This window comes from Copidosoma floridanum, unplaced genomic scaffold (genome assembly GCF_036245765.1).
Source record: "Copidosoma floridanum isolate Cflo_tuat_1 unplaced genomic scaffold, Cflo_Japanese_pri ptg000030l, whole genome shotgun sequence".
Lineage (NCBI taxonomy): Eukaryota > Metazoa > Arthropoda > Insecta > Hymenoptera > Encyrtidae > Copidosoma > Copidosoma floridanum.
This window is the reverse complement of record NW_028321907.1, coordinates 5,778,627-5,799,690: the sequence shown is the minus strand read 5'-3', so window position 1 is coordinate 5,799,690 and position 21,064 is coordinate 5,778,627. Positions and strand designations below refer to the sequence as shown.

Genomic DNA, 21,064 nt, shown 5'->3' with positions numbered 1-21,064 from the left:
TGACTCGCTGGTCAGACAACGTCGATATATTTCCTGGGTAGTTGAATTGAATTGCTTTTTACTCCAGATTTAACTCAGATGGCACGAGCATTATTTTTTTTTCAAGTGTTAATAAAACCAATTGATTTATTCAGATTTCACTAAGTAATTTACACATTGGGTGAAACGCCTGTTGAAACTATTTATGTGTTTTATAAAATACATGAATTTCGATCGGTATGATTTTCGAAAAGTCAAAAAAGTAACAAGTTTCACTTGAATCGTGCGAAGCTCAACGTTACGTTCACCAAATTTTTTAAACGCTGCACGCACTTATATACCCACAACGAGTCGACGCAAAAGAAAAAAAAAAAAAAAAAAAAAAAAAAAAAAGTATCACGCAGTTTTAAGCCAGTAAACGGCATAAAAATAACTTGGACGGTGGCGCGCTATCGCATGTGCATACGTATATACACGTAACCCGCAGCTTCGCACGAGGAATACGCGATTGGGATGTAAAATGTTGAAAACGACTCGCACGAGTGAATGACCTCGGATTTCTGACAAAGACCCTGTAGATACAAACTTTTACGCGCCTGCAAAAACAATTATTGTAGGAAATACAAAACCAAATCGGTTATTTTTGGAAAATATTTTTCGACCCGTATAAGTAGTGGTTAATTTAAGTAGCGTTAGTATTTATTGTGTCAACACACATAAGGATACATTGTGAGTATAGATAAGCGATTGTTATAAACTATATCGTTCATAGTTCTCAATATCAAGCCAAAGTACACATCGGCGAACAGTCCTAGTGTCAAAAAACCCCGAAACGTATGAAAGAAAACACGTATATACAGAAAAAATCGCGTAAGTAAAAAAAAAAAAAAAAAAAAGAAAGAAAAAGTGTTCGAGGAAGCGTTTTAAGCTCATTAAAACGTTGCGCGAGTTTGTTTAGCCCGCGGCTGTGTGTATACGGTTATATACAGCCCGCGATCGGCGGTAAAAGTCGAACCGGTCCCTCTCTGTGCATCGGTATATGTATACACATCGTACGGAACACAGCACTTGCTCCTCCTTCGATTAGCAGAAAATCTGATAAATCGACACAGCATTTACATTGTTTTAACTATCATACATAATTATGTGCTTCTGGTTACTACTGACGATCATCCTTTTTTTTGTCTTTTTGTGTATAAAATCGAGTAGCTTTAAACAATCGTATATTAAAAAACAGATCGCTCAAACCTCACCTACACAATACGCAAAACTGTCGGCCATCGTTATACAGTACACAGCCTACAAAAAAAAAAAAAAAAAAAAAAAATACAACGTCTAGACATCTCTCTCACCTCAACGAACCGATGGACGATTACCGCGATCGGTTGTTGCCGCTGGTATGGGCAACAGTCACCCGCACGTGTTCAGCGACAATCACAAAAGTTACCGCAACCACATTACTTGTATATCGCGTAACCCATACACACACATTAAAAAAAAAGAAAAAAAAATGTCCTCGCGAGTCGAAAGATAATAATGCCCGATTGGAGCAAAGTACTTTCAAGTCGCTCCGTAGCTTGTGCAACATCTACAAAATAATATATATTAAAGAACACAGTATATAATATACGTACACATGTATATATAAGTCCCTTCACCCGAGCTCTGTAGTATGCACGTATACGTATAAATATATACCGCACCTCGCGTGCTGTATACCTATATGTATACTAGGGATAATGAGATATGCGCACACGTGCAAAATGTCAGTAGCCTGGATGTGTGCGGTAAAAATTCTTTGCCTGATAAATGCCTGTATCTTTTGTCCCGCATCTTTAATTACACCTGATATAAATTTAACCCGTAGCATCGATTTTCCTGTGCTTGAAAATTCGAGGTGAGGCCTCTCTCTCTCTCTTTGATAAATCTTCCCCGAGTCATCCGTATACATGTAACATGTACAATATAATATAAATCACCAAAGAACACCTGCACCTACAGTAATGTATTGTACGTGGTTACGAAAACACGTCTCATTATAATACCTAATTATCCTTACCGCGCTTAGGGAAAAAAAAAAAAAAAAAAAAAGTCAACACAATACCCCCGATCGGTATGATATACGTTTAACAGTCGTCCTCGCCGAGAGGGCCGACAAAGCTCATGATATTGTATACCTATACCGTGAGTGTCACCTGCCTCAGTCGCACCACACAAAACACCGTCAGGCAGGTGTCTCGTTGCCCAATACAAATAATCAGCTCCATCTCATCGATGTATACTAATTACCGTACACGAGGTATATATATGTAAAAAAAAAAAAAAAAAAAATACATTTAGTATCACCCGCTCGGCCGATCCGATCTGTATATATATACGCTCGAGCGACGCATTATACGTACGGTCGCATAAATCGAGCCGATCGACGACGGTATATATAATGTTATATACACCGCAGGGAGTTTCGCAACCGCAGAAAATTCCAGGACCCCGTGAGGAAAAGTCAAGTCGAACGGAATTATGATTGAGCAACGCAAGCGCCCAGCGTCTCTATATGTATATATTCATATGGACATACCAGTTTGGTCGGAAACTGCGCTTACTTACATTGGCATCGATTTTATTACCTGAAAAGTAATTGAGCGCTGGTGCTTTCGGTGCGCCCTGTTTTTTAATTAACCGATTTTTCCGCGAAGGTGCTCTACAATTGGCTTTTTTTTGTTCCCCGTTGATCAATCGAGTTGTCGATCGGTGTATCGATGAATTTTAAAGAATATAATATTCAAAGAATGAAACGGTGCTTTAAATATCAGTCGCACGAGTTACCGATCAAACAGTACTATGTTTAAGTATATTGAAAATTCGTAAAAAAAAATTCAAGCAGCAAATCGCACAGAACACGCGATGAAATTATAATCATCCCCTTCTCTCTCTCTCCCTTCGCATCGTGTACACACTGGGTAATCAGTGGACTCGACAGCCGCGTTTTTGGCCCCCCCCCTGTGTAAACCTCAAAAACGAGGATGACCATGTCGAAATACTTTTCCTCCTTTTCTTTTTTCCACGTAAAAAAAAAAAAAAAAAAAAAACTTAAAACAAGGGCCCACAGCGGAGCAGCGTATACATGTATATATACGTGTACGGCAGACTGTGGACCCTCCCTCTCTCTCTCTCTTGCGATAACCATCTCTCGATTCTCATCGCCCCGATATAAAGCGGCAGCACACGACGAAGAAGAAGAAGAAGAAAAAAAAAAAGAAAGAAAAAGAAAAGAAACCGAGACAAGGGAGGTAGAGAAAAGAAAGAACGTTACACACGGGCGAGCTTGTCGAAAAATAATTAATATGCCGCGCTGCCGAGAGGAATATAATATAACGAACTTGCGCGCGTGTTCGCGTTATATATACCTGTATACACATACATGTCATGTGTATATACGCGAGGGCGCGTGTTTGTTTTCGGGGGCGCGCTTCCTCTCCCTCCCTTTCGTCCTGCAGTGTCCTCGTCAGATATAATACACTCTCTTCTCTTTAAAGTTTGAATTATACATGTATAAGCTTTCCCCTCTCTCTCTCTCTCTCTTGTCGACCGCCCGCTGATGCCGTTTCTTTTTTTTCTTTTGCTCTCTCTCTCTCTGGTCTCATTTCGAAACGCACTGGTTATAGTTGCAGGGGTCCGCGGTGTAAACCCTCGAGTACATTCCAGGGCTCGGTCCTTTTCGCTGGCTCCTTCTTTGTTTTTTGATAATTATTTCCATGGAGCTCCGACGATTGCTTGCTAATGCGTACAGCTATATTGATGCGATTGCATCGTGCATCGTGTATATATTATATACACACACGTGTGAGCGCGTAACGAAACAAAAAGGAAGAAATATGAAATGATGAAAATGTTATACTCAAGCATAGGTGTAATAAGTACAGGTGATGCGAGAGTGCGGTACGGAGGAACGATCGATGGTTTTGAAAGTCGTGAAAAACTTTCGTTGTACCCAATAAGTACCCACAATAACCCTTACCGATCGTTAAGTTATATATATATATACCTACACGGGCTCTCGCTTTCTCTCTCGGGGAACTTATATGTTTACACATATATAGGAGTAATTAATTTTCATTATGTGCCACGCGGTGGTACACACCATGGGTAGAGGAGGGACACAGCGACGATGTGCCTGCTGTGGGAAAATTTACGAGCGCCCCGGGTATTGAGATCCAGTAAGTGTGTGCATGTGAATGCACTCGTCCAACTATATATACGGCGGCCGATACCTACTTATAAGTATGTATAGGTATACGTATACGAGTCGAGAGAAATCGAGAGGCAAGCGTGCACGGGGGGATTAAAGAGAGTGGACACTCGCTCGAGCGTATATTTATACCTTAAGTATGTATACATATATACATAATAATAATGTTGCCATCCACATCGGTATGGGCATTGCGGGCGACACTGCACGTTCTCGGGAGGTGTTGTCCTTTTTCTCCCCCATTGTTGCTGGATTATTTTAATTGCAACGCGAAACGTAGAGACTAGAGTTGTGCATCGGTGTCCTCGTACTTGCACTCTCGAGTTTCGCGGAGCTCTATGCAAAGTGATGTACTTTTCATCGCCGATAAAAGTACTCTCGATTACAATTGCACAGCTGTATGGATGTTAAAAGGGCTTTATTGTATAACTTTTTTTTTTTTTTTTTTTTTTTTTTTTCGCAGACAATAATCATTGATATCTTTCTGAAAACGTGGATGTGAAGTTCCCTCCTCAAACATAATATACCTTAGTATATTGTGTACTATCTCGCGGTGCAGGTATTCCGATTCTCCTCGTTTCTTTCCCCCATATGAGTAATATACATATATATTCTCCTCCACTTTGATCTTTCTTTTGTGACTCGACTGTTTTAGCGTTTTTTATTCGACGAAACGCCGACCGGGACAGGGAGAGAGAGAGAGAGAGTCAGCCGGCCAGCGATGGTCCCTTACCCATGCACACACACATACCTCGATCCTTTCTTCCCTTCCCTTCTCTCTCTCTCTCTTTGGCATCTTCCTCCCTCCTTGTGTGAGTGTATCCGTGTAAGATACACGCCGCGAGCTTATTAGCGAGGAGTCTCTGCCCTGAATCCACCCTTATTTACTCTCAACAGGTCCATAAGTGTGTGCGCGATTGGCGGTGGAGGGGGGGGGAAGACAAAGGATACGTCGAGCTCGTCGTGCGTTACATTTTTTCACCAGCTGCCACGGGGCATTGTATGTGTGTCCCGGTACTTACGTATACACGTATATCATGTGCAGGGCATATAGATACTTCATGGCCCAGTTCGATCGTAAACTCATTTCGTCTCTTTCCCCCCCCCCCTTTCTCTCTCTCTCTCTCTATCGGAGGGATCGGATCTCGCCGGTGGATTAATTAATCGTCTGTGTACTTTTGCCAAGTTCTTTTTTTTCCTTTTTTTTTTTCAAGACCTGAGGATCGGAGATTCAGCGCCCAAACGACATTTACAAGTTGGAGGGAGAATATATATATTGCCGCAAAAACACAAGAGAGGATCTATCGAGAAAGCACCAGCGTCATCTTGATATTGCCCTCGCTGATGCGATTAATCATCGATGAGAGCGAAAGGAAAAACACGCCGATAGTTCTTGATTTTTCCTCGTTTTCCAAAAAAAAAAAAAAGAAAAAAAAAAAAAAAAAATCGGAGACGAAATTAAAATTAAAACAGAGTGACGGTGCCTTTGGTTTTGTTTCTCTTGTATACGGTAAAGGCATATATAGCAGAGTGAGTCGTGTATAATATGTGTACGCCGATTTTCTCCAAGTATACGATTATACACAACAAAATAATGTACCGTGGTACGAACCGCGAGCCGGTCGGCGCAGAAAGGGTAAAGAGAGAGAAGATAAACAAGAGAGTATGTGTAGGGGTTGAGGAACGCGCGGAACGTGCAACGTTGGGGGCCAGAAAAAAAAAAAAAAAAAAAAAAGATCGGCCTGCATTATGATAATGCGTTGCTGCCCGGGGCCGTGCACTGGAGAGAGAGAAAGAGCCGGTTAGTCACCTCAATTCCGCGGGCTTTGCTCTTTTTTCGCGAGCCACGGCGCCTCTTTAAAATTCGCTCTCCGGTATTTCGTACGTATAGGTATGTATGTATGAGGTATATATATACACGTGCACGTGGAGGTGCATTTAATTAATGAATTATTGATCGCCGCGCTTTCCGAGAGAAAAGGAGAACTCTCTATTCTCGGAAATAAGCTTTGTGTTTTATATCGTCTCGCGTGTAACTGTGCATCATCCACTACTTACCTCGTCCCTTTGTAGGTACTCTGATGATGATAAGTCATTATATATTTATTAGTGTATGCGCTCGATTAGCCGATGTTGCTCGCGTTTTTCTTCAATTTCTATGTCGTTAATTAGCTCTCCGTGTTTTACGTGCAAGGTACGAGTGAATTTCGAAAAATACATTGTTGCAGTAATATCGTTATTGGCGAAAGTAATCATGGGTTCGTTATTTTTGTCGAGTAATCCAAGTCCATCGAGTCCACGGATCACTTTGACGAGTTGTACGGGAGACGGAGAGCTCCGGTTGCAATCGCCGACGCCGGCTATCTTCGGCGCGGCAAGCGATCCCTCTTCGTTATGTATTGTTATTGCGCCCTTATCGCTGGACATTTGCGAAAACAGCGGTATGTCAAAACACACGCTACACCAGTAACTCATCTTTACAGTAGAGATCGGCTGTATTTTTTCTTTCTTTTTTTTTTTTTTTTTTCCGCTTTCACCGCAAACAGAGAAATATCAATAACACACCGTTATCGTCGCGTTTCCTTGTACTTAAATCGGTAGCAGACAAAACATCGCGACGTTGATTGATCCTCCGTACGTATGTTGCACGCACTTATACATATATCAGGTATTATCGAAATGGGAAAACACACTGTACTCTACCCAATGTAGATTAATCGATGGAGCTTTTTCTTTGCACCAGCCCGAGTTTTGCATTTACTTGTATAATGCGTTTATACGATATAAGTATGTAAAAACACTGGAGTCGCGTTATCGCCGACGACGCGAGTGGACTCTCTGCACGCGACGCGAATAGTAAATTGAATAAGCGTGAAAATGAAAAAAAAAAAAAAAATTAGAGTTGCGCTGATTCCTTTAAAAGACTTGTCGATTTGAATTCGTAGCGAGTCTTCGTGGTGTACGCATATACGTGCTCGGGTTTTCAACGTGCGGACGAGTGGAATATTTGCATCCAACAATAATGTCATTTGTTAGAAATCGGCAGTAAGTTGCGAAAGGCGGTACATTATACGACAAGACTACATTGGGTATAAACACATTTGTGTATAAAAAAAAAAGTACGAAATGAGGGGGAGGAGCATAGAGATTATTTTTTACGATTTTGGCGATCTTAGTTGTGCGTACATACTCATTTGAAAGACCATACTATTATGCTCTGCTTTTTTCATCACTACTATTTTAAACATGACAAAAAGTATATTTAGATAAATGCGGTTCCTATAAACACACATTTACATGTGTAACATGATTCATTTTTTTACTAGAAAATGTAAAACCAAACAGGCCAAATCGGTGCCCATGAGCGAATCGTGTATTATCGTTGATTTCTTCAGCGCGTATACGCGTCTACTATTTCGCTGATGTGTATATTGTATATGTATATACACCGAACGTGCTCCAGGTTTATACGTTATTCCATCAATTGCAACGTGTGGGTCTGTGTATATGGGGAAAATAAAGTTTATAAATACAAGTTTGTGCATAGACTTTAGTTGATTACGTAAGTAGTTAAAAAATGAGAGCCAGAGCCAATACTTTGATTATAGGCATTCCAATCTCGGCTTGGAGCTGAATACTTGTTGGAAATCATCGTATTCGTTTCGGAAAATTTACTCTTAAAAAAGGCCAGTAGACGTGAAAAAAAAAAAAAAAAAAAAAAAAAAAAGAAAAAAGAAATCCAATTAAATTGCGTAAATTGCACTTCTTTTTCTTTTTGCACACACACCACGCGTATCAATGTGGCCCCACTCAAGTGCAGTATATGCACGTGGGATCGAAAATTATTTCCAATAAGTCGTTGTGTCTCCTGTAATTTTATAATCGCGCGCACATTATATTTTATACCCCCTGCATGTACATATAAGTCGTACACCCTATACATCAAAGTCGCCGTGTGCGCCAAAAAGCAAAGTTAACGGCCCTACTTTGTCTCATACTTGATCTTTTCTTTTTTTCTTTTTTCGGGGCCCAAGAGTCGCGAATAATGCAGCTCTCTTTATACCACGTGCACAATATACACCTCATATATATATACTGGGAGCATCGGGTAGTCGGTACATCGTAATTTCGTCTCTGCGAGCCCGATACAGTTTATACATGCATATATACACACACACAGGCTCAGTGTGTATACGTCCAGGACACGCGGACCACCCGCGAGTCTATACTTTCGTGTGCGCCAAGGGTCGTCCCTTTGATTGCTCTTTTTTCCTTTCTTCTTTATTTTTTTTTAGGGAGGGGGGGAGGTTATTTTGTTCCCCAAACTTTTTTTTCCTCCCGATCCCGTCGGTGGCCGCTCTCTCGTTGAGAGGATTAACTCGGTCGCTCGTCTTTCGCGGTTCCTCGCAAAGGAAAGGGGCCCCAAGTTATCGAGCACGGGATCTACACCGCATCGACAGCCGTCTTTTGTTTAGATGAACTGTCCCTGCTTTGATTCATTTGTCGCCGTTTGCAGGGGGTGTTGACATTAGGACAACCCTATCCTATCCCATATAATGTATATTACAGCTATAACGATAAATAAAATAAAAAATCTTCTTGTCAAATGTTTCAGAAGGCCCTCGTTTCTCCAGCCATGCGCGCACCGGCTCAAACGCCGCGGGTCTGCACCACGGGCACCAGCACCACGGCCACGGCCACCACACCAACAGCAAGCACAACCGGGAGGTACGGTGTTACTGTAACCAGCCGCTCTGCGTTTCGACGAACTACATGTGCCGTGGCCGGGGTTGTTTTACCGATCTGCCGATCCTCGGCTCCGATTCCACGGTCGCCGAGCTCACCTTCAGGCCCGAGCACGCCTCGTACAGCGGCTGCCTCGATAGAAGCTCCGCCGAGCGCGACTGTCCCCCCGGAAAGCTGTGCTGCGAGCAGGACCTCTGCAACCACATCGACAGTCCGGCCATGAGGCTCAGGCTCAACAAGACACTCCAAGGTACGGTATACCTATAACTACGGGTTGCAATTTTACAATTGTTCGACGCGAGGATGAGAAAAATCGGTATCGGCCAAAGTTTTATATATACGTATACCGTTTGGCAAAACCGATAGGATCGGATAAGAGCTGGATAATTTGTGATAACGTGCCGCGTTACAGTAATAATATATACACCGCAGATGCTGTAAAAGAGTTACTCTGGTGTTTACTCATAAATAATAATTACCGAGAGTCACTGCCGCGGGATATTTTAACGGCCAACTGGAATAATGCGCGTTTATTTTATCGTGGTGGCCGGCGATGATGATGATGATGATGATGATGATGTTTACCGATTTTCTGATGATCTGTTGCAGTGCTGATGGGCGAGCGCCGAGCGTACCTGGGCTCGGGTCGCGAGGACGAGCTCCTGGGTGCGGACAGCTGGTTCCGAATGGCGACGATCGCCATACCGATCTGCGGCTTCGTCATCCTCGTGATACTCGCGAGTTTGGCCATTAGACTGCTCCAGCCGATGCCCCTCCAGTCCGACAAGCTCAACGGGCTGAGGATGCCGGAGAACGCGCCGCCGCTGCTCGGGCCCTCCAAGATGCCGCTCGTCTAATCGAGGAGCAACCCTCTTGCACACACCACGGGCCAAAGACTTTCATCGGGAGACGGGCTGGGAAATTTGATTCAACTATTTTTCTTTTTTCTTTTTCCCTTCCCCTCTGGATGCTCATGGTTTTTCTTTCCTCCCTTTCGAGGGGAAGGGATCGGTATTGCCGATAGCGACGCGAATCTCGATGTTTTTTCAATCTCTCGGAACTTTTGATTCCTTGTTCATCTTTCTTGTGCAGTACACTGCTCGTGCGTAAGTGCAACTCGCTTTTCTGTTTGATCGTAGAAGCCAAGTGCCGATCTTTCGTGGGTGGGTTTTTTTTTTTTTTTGGTTTTTTCATTCATTACTAAACGCGAAAGATCGCATTGGGAGATCTATAGCCATTCCGGATGTGTGTGTGTTGATTTATGGTTTTTTTTTTTTTTTTTATAATGTCTTGAATCTGTGCTTTTTGGTCCATTCGTCGACATTACATATTTGCAACAACCACAGCGAGTCTCGTTTGTGTAGTCGAGCAAAAACGAGTGCCGCCTTGAGAGATTTTTCAAATTTGTACAGAACTTTTAAATTATTGCCTTTTCTAGTTACTTAGGATTTATTAAGTAGGCATAAACATAAATTTATATCTGTAAGATGAATATATATATATTATATATATACGATGGTCGAATATGTGTGAGTGAAAAAAAAGTGGCATTTATGGACGTATAGTCGAGGTTCTGCGAGATTTTTTTGCCCCAAATGAAACATTTTTCTATTTCAAGAATGTAAGTTTGTCCCTTAGTTATTTTACGTTTTTCAGGAGCAAAGGAAAAACCGTTCGAAAAATAAAGAATCATGACATTATGATTATTATTACAGCGTGCCTCACTTGGTTCCATACGGCTGTGAATTTTTCTCAAGGGGAACGACATTGTAAATTATGTACACGAATTTTATCATAAGTTTGCTATACTTGCAATGATGTTTGTCTGTTGAGAAAATATACGTATGTAGATTTTTGTAAAAAAAAAATTAAAAAATAAATAAAAAAAAGACTAAAAATACCAGCGACACGTCATTTTTGTATGAATGAGATTGTAATGTATAAACGTAAGTTGTTGCTTCATCGAGTACGAGGATCGTACGTTGTAAATATGAAAACTGTTATTAATAAAAAAAAAAAAAAAAAAAAGTTGACCATATGTATCAGCGTTATGCGTAATAAAACAAATATTTTACACCAACTGGCTGCCTTGAAACGCGAATAGATGAAAATATCTCGTTTGTCGATTTATTGATGCGGCGGATGTCTTATAAATTTTCTCGTTATTTTTGCTCACAAATTCGCGTGAACTTATTGTCAGAAAGAATTTATGTTACTTAGAAATACAAATACAGTGCTAAAAAATAAAAAAAACATATGTAGAGATGAGTACGTATATTATATATTGTATATGTAAGTGTAGTGAAGCTCAATAATAACTCTAATCGTATTCCATTACAAAAAAAAACACGATATTGTGATAATAAGAAATGATATGTCTCATCAATTAATGGTTATATGGTAATTGTACACCGTTATATGATACAACATGACATGTAAAATGGTCTTTCTCGAGAGAGATCGGGTACTGAAAAAATAAGAAATACACGAAACAATTTTTGCAAAATCTGGTAATCTTTTTTATTTGTTTCTCTTGCCACATTTTAATCTTCAATTTTTTTTTTGTTACTGTTGATAATCGTTTCTTTTTTTTTCTTTTAATTTCAAACATAAACACATCTGTACGCAACCAGAGAACGTTTTCCATTTTTTTTTCGTTAAAGAGCTGGTGCGCACCATACTTCATAAAATGAATCGTTCTTGTCGTACTACGGAGTAAGTACAGCGTCAATCTCTGAAGCATCGCAGTAAAAAAGTTTTTCAATTTTTTTGTTTCATTATTTTTACAAATCTTCCTTACTTTTGGCATCAGAGGTTTTTTTTAGTAAAATTTTTTATCACGTTCTTCTACCAAGACAAACAGGATATCACGCTCTATCTGCCGAAACAGTCCTCGTGCTGACCATCCCTTCATGCGTTTTCTTTGAAGTAAATTTAAGCGTCCCGTCAACTCATTCGTTCTGTCTCATACATTGTGATAAAAAAATACTGCTTTGAGTACGCTCGGCTTTCTTCATTTGTCGAGTTACGAGGACGCTTTTAAAAAGTCGGGACGATAGATACATCACAATTCAAGTTTAGTTCGATAGGAATAACATTTACGTTAAACTTCGCTCAACGAAAAAACAGTAGATCAGCGAGAGCGTGCTTCATTTTTCAGTCAACATGCTTTAGAGTCTGCATTTACAATATATTTCGTCACCAGCAACGAACAAACGGTGAGTTCGTACGTGTAACACACACAGACAAAATAAAAAGTCACAAGCGTAAAATCACGAGGGGAGCATCAACAAGAATGCTACGTATGTTTCGCATACAAGACATGCTCACGCATTTAAAACTCTTGTCTCAGAGTTTTTTGCCAGTTCATTTCATCCGACTTCCTCTTACATGGACAACAAACAAGACAACGTTAATGATAAAAAAAAAAAAAATTAAATAAATGGCTCGTCGCGGCGCTCTCTCGTTGATGCTTTCGTGCACATCTAGGAAAGTATTTCACTGAAGGATTTGACATACGCTTCGTGTAGCTTGTTGACAAATTCGGGATCGGTGCGTAACAGGTAACTGAAGGCTTGAAGTAACTGATTCCTGGTGAGGGGCTCAATAGGTCGATTGAGAAGGTCTGCGGCCGGGCTTGGTGCTGCAAACATACCTGGTGGGATCAATGCGGGTGCCGTGTCGTTGCCTGCGGTCGAAGATTTCGGTGTAAGCGGCGCGTACAAGTCATCACAGGCCTACAAGAGAAGAGTAATTGTTTGTTAGTAAATTTATCCCATCCAATTTGTTGAAATTAGTTTTTTCATAGATAATTCATTGACTTATTACCGTTGAATTATGCTGATAAACATTTTCTGCTGCTGTAACTGGACTCCCTGCCCTAAACAGCTTGTCAAACGCATTTTCGAGATTCGTTGAGTTTTTGTGTTGATTGTTCATTTTGCTCGGAGTAGCTACGGGAGATTGTATCCTAAGGAAACCAGATGAATTTGATTCCTCAGCAGGAATAGTGGAGATTTCCGAACGGTTCATAGCACCACTGCACGTTGATAAATTCAGTCCACTGTATTCTTGGTTATAAAGATGTCCCACTGTATTTGAATTTTTTGTTGGCATTTTACACTTTTGTAATTTCGATAGTATTGAATTTTCACAGCTGCAACATAAAAAAAATTTTCAGAACTCTAACTTTAATTTGAAACTTAACATAAAATAATATTCAAAAGATTAACTACCTTTGATTATTTACGGGTATCATTCCTGATTGAGAAGGAGTTGGCTGAGGGGTAGTTGATCTCTGTTGTTTTTCAATGTGCTCGACCGTGTGTGCTGCCGGATGAGACATCAAACGTGCCAACAGTGGCTTTCCTTCGTTAACAGCATTCGGTGAATCCTGATGCTCACCAGAATTGTATTGTCCTGTGTTGCTGACCTTAGCCTTAGCAAAGAAGTCCATAACGCTCTTTGACGTGACATCGGGAGCCGTAGAGGATAGTACTCCAGACAGTTCACTAATAGCATTACTCATGGGTGACTTGGGCTCCATAACTTTCGACCCTTTGATGACGTTGTTACATTTGTTGGAGTTAAAATCTTCCTGGGCCTTACTCAGCATACTAAATATATCAACATTGGACTTTTTCTGTACACCTTGCGACTGCTTTTTGTTCTTTGGCGTCGATTTGTTCGGAGTATCTTGGAACGACTCCTTGGCAAGTTTTGTCAGCATGCTTGCTACTCTTATACACTCGTCCTTGTCGTAAAACCAAATACCATAAATGATGCCCTTTCCATTTTTGTACAGCAAAAAGGGCTCTTGACACTGCACTTCTAGAGCTTCAGTCACTGGCTCTACTTGGTTGTTAGTGCTTAATCTGAAACAAAACACATATCACCTGGTTATTCCATGACCAACATCTTAGGTTTAAAATGATTATGGAATTTCACATTCAAGATCAGGCAATCATACCAAGAGAAATTATAACGCCTCTTAATTTTAACTAAAAACTGAATCTCTCACGAATATCGATTCTATAAACGAACGACTCTCGTTTGTATACCATACTCATCTACGCGTAAACAAACCAGAAACAAGCAAAACATCTACACACGCATACATGCTGTTTCAAAAAATAACCCGCTTCCTCCATCATTTCTCTCGTTTCTGCGCACGTTTTGTGTGTAGACGGCAGAGCATAATTACTTATGTGTGTACCTCTCTACTTTTTACCGTATGATACGAATCGCGGGAACAATATTTAGAAGTGCAGTACTTATTCAAGGAACTTTCCAAATTTGTTCAGTACAATCCAACTTAAAAAAAAATATGACGCCACTAACCTATTCATGATGAGAAAGCTGTTGTAGGGCTCGCCAATGCGCGAGTAGATAAAAAGAGCGCCTTCGATCTCGGTCTTTTCCCATTCGTTGGCTTCACTGATAAATAAGTACAGGGCGACGTGGGTCGCGGTCTCGAGGATGTCCTTGGCATAGGGATCGACGCGCTTGAGCGCGGCAACATTCATGCGCAATTCCGAGGGATCCGTCATTTTCTTGTTGCTGTTGTTGCTGCTATTGTCGTAGCAGTTGTTCCTTCCGTTCTCGTGGTTACTGACGCCGCTGCTGTTTCTCCTCGAGACCGACCGCGTGCCAGCAGGGCGACCCTGAGGCGGCCTACAGCAGCTCCTCGGTGCCGAAGGTCTCGTCGTCGTGCTGGCTGTTGTTTGCGCTCTTCGCGCACACACTCGCACACTACACACACGCGCACCAGATCCCGTCCACGGTTTTTTTCGTCTCCTAGAGAACACCCGTAGGGAGAGATTATCTTGACGATTCTCTCCGTCACTCTCTTTGGTGATGGTGCACGAGGGTGTGCTTATTCTACCGAGTTTTCAGCGAAGCTAACGCTGCTCTGCGAGACAAGATAAAAGTGACCCTCACAACACAAGAGCTGCTGCAGCTGCAGATGTTTGCTTTAGCTCCCTTCAAGCACGAACAACAACGCCATACTGAAAACTGTGACGCCATTAGCGCTGTCCTTTTCTTTCGCAAAATCCATTCCCATTGGAAGATGCCCAAGGACACCAAGGAGCCCAAAAACGCGGTAAATTACTAAACTCCCTCAGCTCACCCTCTAAAGTCTGAAACATATGTATACATGTAATAAACATATTGATTATTTTTATCGTGAGAAAGAGTTTCAAGGCTAATCGTAAAGTTCCCAAAGAAATTTTTTGACTATACATTCTAGAAGCGGACGTATTTTTCATCATCGTAAGGAAGAGAGAAAAAAGGTGATTTTTTACGCCACCTTCTCTTAAACACTACAATAACTTGTTACAAATCTCTGAGAACGGACACTTGGATTCGTTCAGTTAATGGTTCTTTAATAAATAGATGATTTGAGATGTGTTTTATATTTAATAAAATTTTTAGTATTTTATTATTTATTATCCAGCTACCACATGATCAGCGTTATCTAGCGAGGCTGATTTCAAACTTAGTCTAACTAACAACCAACAACGTAACAACACACCATAATTCTTTCAAAGAAATTCACTAGTGAAACTTCCTAAGCTATAGTGTCATAGGGGGTCTATTGAAGCGGCTCCGCTAGACCTACGCTCACATTCTAAAAATTCACTAAGAAAACTTATTACATGCTAGTGTCCACAGCAGAGGGTCTATTGGAGCCGATCTACTAGACCCTATACGCTCACTTTCTAAAAATTCACTAGTTACACTCACTAGGCTAGTGTCCACAGCGGAGGGTCTATTGGAGCCGATCTGCTAGACCCTATACGCTCACTTTCTAAAAATTCACTAGTTACACTCACTAGGCTAGTGTCCACAGCGGAGGGTCTATTGGAGCCGATCTGCTAGACCCTATACGCTCACTTTCTAAAAATTCACTAGTTACACTCACTAGGCTAGTGTCCACAGCGGAGGGTCTATTGGAGCCGATCTACTAGACCCTACGCTCACTTCCTAAAAATTCACTAGTTAAACTCACTATATAGGCTAGTGTCCACAGCGGAGGTCGAGGCGGAGGTCTATTGAAGCCGCTCCAATAGACCCTGGGTGTATTCCGCAAATGCTGCCAGCAGTTAAGTTACGTAGGTCGTGGTAACGCCGCATGGTCGGGCAGCGCTAGCGTCAACCTGTACTAACTGTCGGTGGGTTCCGCATGTCAACAAACTTTGATATTTTTTACTATTTTCTCTCCCATGCCATCTGATATTTCGGAGTTTGTTGACATGCGGAACCCACCGACAGTTAGTACAGGTTGACGCTAGCGCTACCCGACCATGCGGCGTTACCACGACCTACGTAACTTAACTGCTGGCAGCATTTGCGGAATACACCCATAGTCCGCAGGCTAAGTATACGTCCTTAACCGCCTTTTTCACTAACGTTTAGAATAATGATTGAGACAATCAATGATTGTATCATGAGTTTTTGTATAAAGTTCAATTTATACAAATAAGTTGGTAAATATAGGCACACATGATTAATATTTAAACATTTTAAGCTGTATAAATATATAACATAGATTCCAAATATGCATTATTACCGCTGGAATATGCTAACAAAACCAAATATCCGTCTTTCTCACCCAGCAAAATAATAGGTATCTGTATAATCCTGTATCAATTTATTGCACACATGCGAAATGTTCAATGACAGTAAACAATGACATAATTTCAAACTTTACTTTTAACTCTTCATTTCACACGTAATTTTACAATGCAATTGATAAATTATTATTCATACAAAAGTATTAATATTCTTATAGGAGGTCGATTTTCAGGCAAAAGATTATTTGTAAACTTGCCGTAAACAGCACAGCCAATGTCAACTTTTTATTTTCTATCTACACAACTAGTTGCGGCTGGTTTTAGCGTTTCAGATTTCTAAACTAAAAAGTGGCCCTAAAATTCTGAAGGAAAGCTTTAGATATTTTAGGCCATAGAGCCATGTTGTCAATTATAAACCAGCCGCAACTTATTTGACAGATACAAAATGAAAATTCAACATTTTCTGTGCTGTTTGCGGCAAGTTTACAATTTATTTCTATTACTCGAAAGTATACATACATAGGAGGTTAATATTCGTATAAAACATACACTGCAAACTTGCCGCAAGTAGCACAAACATCGTTAATTATTTATTTTGTATCTATTTCAAGAGTTGCGGCTGGTTTATAAGTGACTAAATGGCTCTAGGGCTAAGCTGCCTAAAGCTCTCCATCAGAATTTCAGAAGCAATTTTTGGCCAAAAAAATCACGACCGCTAGATGGCGCTGATCCAAATGATTATTACTATACTTATACTAGAGCCATTTAATTATTTATAAACCAGCCGCAACTAATTTGATAATTACAAAATAAAAAGTTAAAGATAATTGTGCTACTTGCGGCAAGTTTGCAGTGTATGTTTTACACCAATATCGACCTCCCTTATATTTACACTTTCGGGTAATAGATAAATTGTAAACTTGCCGCAAACAGCACAAACATCGTTAATTATTTATTTTGTATTTATCAAATTAGTTGCGGCTGGTTTATAAGTGATTGAACGGCTCTAGGGCCAAGCTGCCTAAAGCTCTCCATCAGAATTTCAGAAGCAATTTTTGGCCAAAAAAATCACTACCGCTAGATGGCGCTGATCCAAATGATTATTACTATACTTATACTAGAGCCATTTAATTATTTATAAACCAGCCGCAACTGATTTGATAAATACAAAATAAATAATTAACGATGTTTGTGCTGTTTGCGGCAAGTTTACAATTTATCTATTACCCGAAAGTGTAAATATAAGGGAGGTCGATATTGGTGTAAAACATACACTGCAAACTTGCCGCAAGTAGCACAATTATCTTTAACTTTTTATTTTGTATTTATCAAGTTAGTTGCGGCTGGTTTATAAATAATTAAATGGCTCTAGTATAAGTATAGTAATAATCATTTGGATCAGCGCCATCTAGCGGTAGTGATTTTTTTGGCCAAAAATTGCTTCTGAAATTCTGATGGAGAGCTTTAGGCAGCTTGGCCCTAGAGCCGTTCAATCACTTATAAACCAGCCGCAACTAATTTGATAAATACAAAATAAATAATTAACGATGTTTGTGCTGTTTGCGGCAAGTTTACAATTTATCTATTACCCGAAAGTGTAAATATAAGGGAGGTCGATATTGGTGTAAAACATACACTGCAAACTTGCCGCAAGTAGCACAATTATCTTTAACTTTTTATTTTGTATTTATCAAGTTAGTTGCGGCTGGTTTATAAATAATTAAATGGCTCTAGTATAAGTATAGTAAAAATCATTTGGATCAGCGCCATCTAGCGGTCGTGATTTTTTTGGCCAAAAATTGCTTCTGAAATTCTGAAGGAGAGCTTTAGGCAGCTTAGCCCTAGAGCCATTTAGTCACTTATAAACCAGCCGCAACTCTTGAAATAGATACAAAATAAATAATTAACGATGTTTGTGCTACTTGCGGCAAGTTTGCAGTGTATGTTTTATACGAATATTGACCTCCTATATATTTATACTTTCGAGTAATAGATAAATTATAAACTTGCCGCAAACAGCACAGAAAATGTTGAATTTTCATTTTGTATCTGTCAAATTAGTTGCGGCTGGTTTATAAGTGACTAAATGGCTCTAGGGCTAAGCTGCCTAAAGCTCTCCTTCAGAATTTCAGAAGCAATTTTTGGCCAAAAAAATCACGACCGCTAGATGGCGCTGATCCAAATGATTTTTACTACACTTATACTAGAGCCATTTAATTATTTATAAACCAGCCGCAACTAATTTGATAAATACAAAATTAAAAGTTAAAGATAATTGTGCTACTTGCGGCAAGTTTGCAGTGTATGTTTTACACCAATATCGACCTCCCTTATATTTACACTTTCGGGTAATAGATAAATTGTAAACTTGCCGCAAACAGCACAAACATCGTTAATTATTTATTTTGTATTTATCAAATTAGTTGCGGCTGGTTTATAAGTGATTGAACGGCTCTAGGGCCAAGCTGCCTAAAGCTCTCCATCAGAATTTCAGAAGCAATTTTTGGCCAAAAAAATCACTACCGCTAGATGGCGCTGATCCAAATGATTATTACTATACTTATACTAGAGCCATTTAATTATTTATAAACCAGCCGCAACTGATTTGATAAATACAAAATAAATAATTAACGATGTTTGTGCTGTTTGCGGCAAGTTTACAATTTATCTATTACCCGAAAGTGTAAATATAAGGGAGGTCGATATTGGTGTAAAACATACACTGCAAACTTGCCGCAAGTAGCACAATTATCTTTAACTTTTTATTTTGTATTTATCAAGTTAGTTGCGGCTGGTTTATAAATAATTAAATGGCTCTAGTATAAGTATAGTAAAAATCATTTGGATCAGCGCCATCTAGCGGTCGTGATTTTTTTGGCCAAAAATTGCTTCTGAAATTCTGAAGGAGAGCTTTAGGCAGCTTAGCCCTAGAGCCATTTAGTCACTTATAAACCAGCCGCAACTAATTTGATAAATACAAAATAAATAATTAACGATGTTTGTGCTGTTTGCGGCAAGTTTACAATTTATCTATTACCCGAAAGTGTAAATATAAGGGAGGTCGATATTGGTGTAAAACATACACTGCAAACTTGCCGCAAGTAGCACAATTATCTTTAACTTTTTATTTTGTATTTATCAAATTAGTTGCGGCTGGTTTATAAGTGATTGAACGGCTCTAGGGCCAAGCTGCCTAAAGCTCTCCATCAGAATTTCAGAAGCAATTTTTGGCCAAAAAAATCACTACCGCTAGATGGCGCTGATCCAAATGATTATTACTATACTTATACTAGAGCCATTTAATTATTTATAAACCAGCCGCAACTGATTTGATAAATACAAAATAAATAATTAACGATGTTTGTGCTGTTTGCGGCAAGTTTACAATTTATCTATTACCCGAAAGTGTAAATATAAGGGAGGTCGATATTGGTGTAAAACATACACTGCAAACTTGCCGCAAGTAGCACAATTATCTTTAACTTTTTATTTTGTATTTATCAAGTTAGTTGCGGCTGGTTTATAAATAATTAAATGGCTCTAGTATAAGTATAGTAAAAATCATTTGGATCAGCGCCATCTAGCGGTCGTGATTTTTTTGGCCAAAAATTGCTTCTGAAATTCTGAAGGAGAGCTTTAGGCAGCTTAGCCCTAGAGCCATTTAGTCACTTATAAACCAGCCGCAACTCTTGAAATAGATACAAAATAAATAATTAACGATGTTTGTGCTACTTGCGGCAAGTTTGCAGTGTATGTTTTATACGAATATTGACCTCCTATATATTTATACTTTCGAGTAATAGATAAATTATAAACTTGCCGCAAACAGCACAGAAAATGTTGAATTTTCATTTTGTATCTGTCAAATTAGTTGCGGCTGGTTTATAAGTGACTAAATGGCTCTAGGGCTAAGCTGCCTAAAGCTCTCCTTCAGAATTTCAGAAGCAATTTTTGGCCAAAAAAATCACGACCGCTAGATGGCGCTGATCCAAATGATTTTTACTATACTTATACTAGAGCCATTTAATTATTTATAAACCAGCCGCAACTAATTTGATAAATACAAAATTAAAAGTTAAAGATAATTGTGCTACTTGCGGCAAGTTTGCAGTGTATGTTTTACACCAATATCGACCTCCCTTATATTTACACTTTCGGGTAATAGATAAATTGTAAACTTGCCGCAAACAGCACAAACATCGTTAATTATTTATTTTGTATTTATCAAATTAGTTGCGGCTGGTTTATAAGTGATTGAACGGCTCTAGGGCCAAGCTGCCTAAAGCTCTCCATCAGAATTTCAGAAGCAATTTTTGGCCAAAAAAATCACTACCGCTAGATGGCGCTGATCCAAATGATTATTACTATACTTATACTAGAGCCATTTAATTATTTATAAACCAGCCGCAACTGATTTGATAAATACAAAATAAATAATTAACGATGTTTGTGCTGTTTGCGGCAAGTTTACAATTTATCTATTACCCGAAAGTGTAAATATAAGGGAGGTCGA

General features: G+C 39.7%; 2 protein-coding genes across 2 annotated transcripts in view; one reads left to right on the top strand and one right to left on the bottom strand.

The window, feature by feature from the left end:
• Positions 1 to 11,456, top strand: part of LOC106643386 (uncharacterized) — a 43,451-nt gene extending 31,995 nt beyond the window's left edge. Inside the window, exons 2-3 of the mRNA XM_014358492.3 lie at positions 8,844 to 9,224; positions 9,584 to 11,456. Of these exons, the coding sequence (XP_014213978.2) occupies positions 8,844 to 9,224; positions 9,584 to 9,831 (629 nt within the window). The 3' untranslated portion in view covers positions 9,832 to 11,456. The remainder of the gene's footprint in view (positions 1 to 8,843; positions 9,225 to 9,583) is intronic.
• Positions 11,457 to 11,469: 13 nt separating this feature from the next.
• On the bottom strand, positions 11,470 to 15,474 carry DCP1 (decapping mRNA 1). The gene is made up of 5 exons (XM_014358493.2): positions 15,285 to 15,474; positions 14,315 to 15,114; positions 13,210 to 13,848; positions 12,803 to 13,130; positions 11,470 to 12,711 (listed from the first exon to the last, which is right to left on the bottom strand). Exons 2-5 carry the CDS (start codon positions 14,521 to 14,523, stop codon positions 12,460 to 12,462), a joined length of 1,428 nt encoding a protein of 475 aa, XP_014213979.2. The 5' UTR covers positions 14,524 to 15,114; positions 15,285 to 15,474; the 3' UTR covers positions 11,470 to 12,459.
• Between the last annotated feature and the right edge of the window lie 5,590 nt (positions 15,475 to 21,064).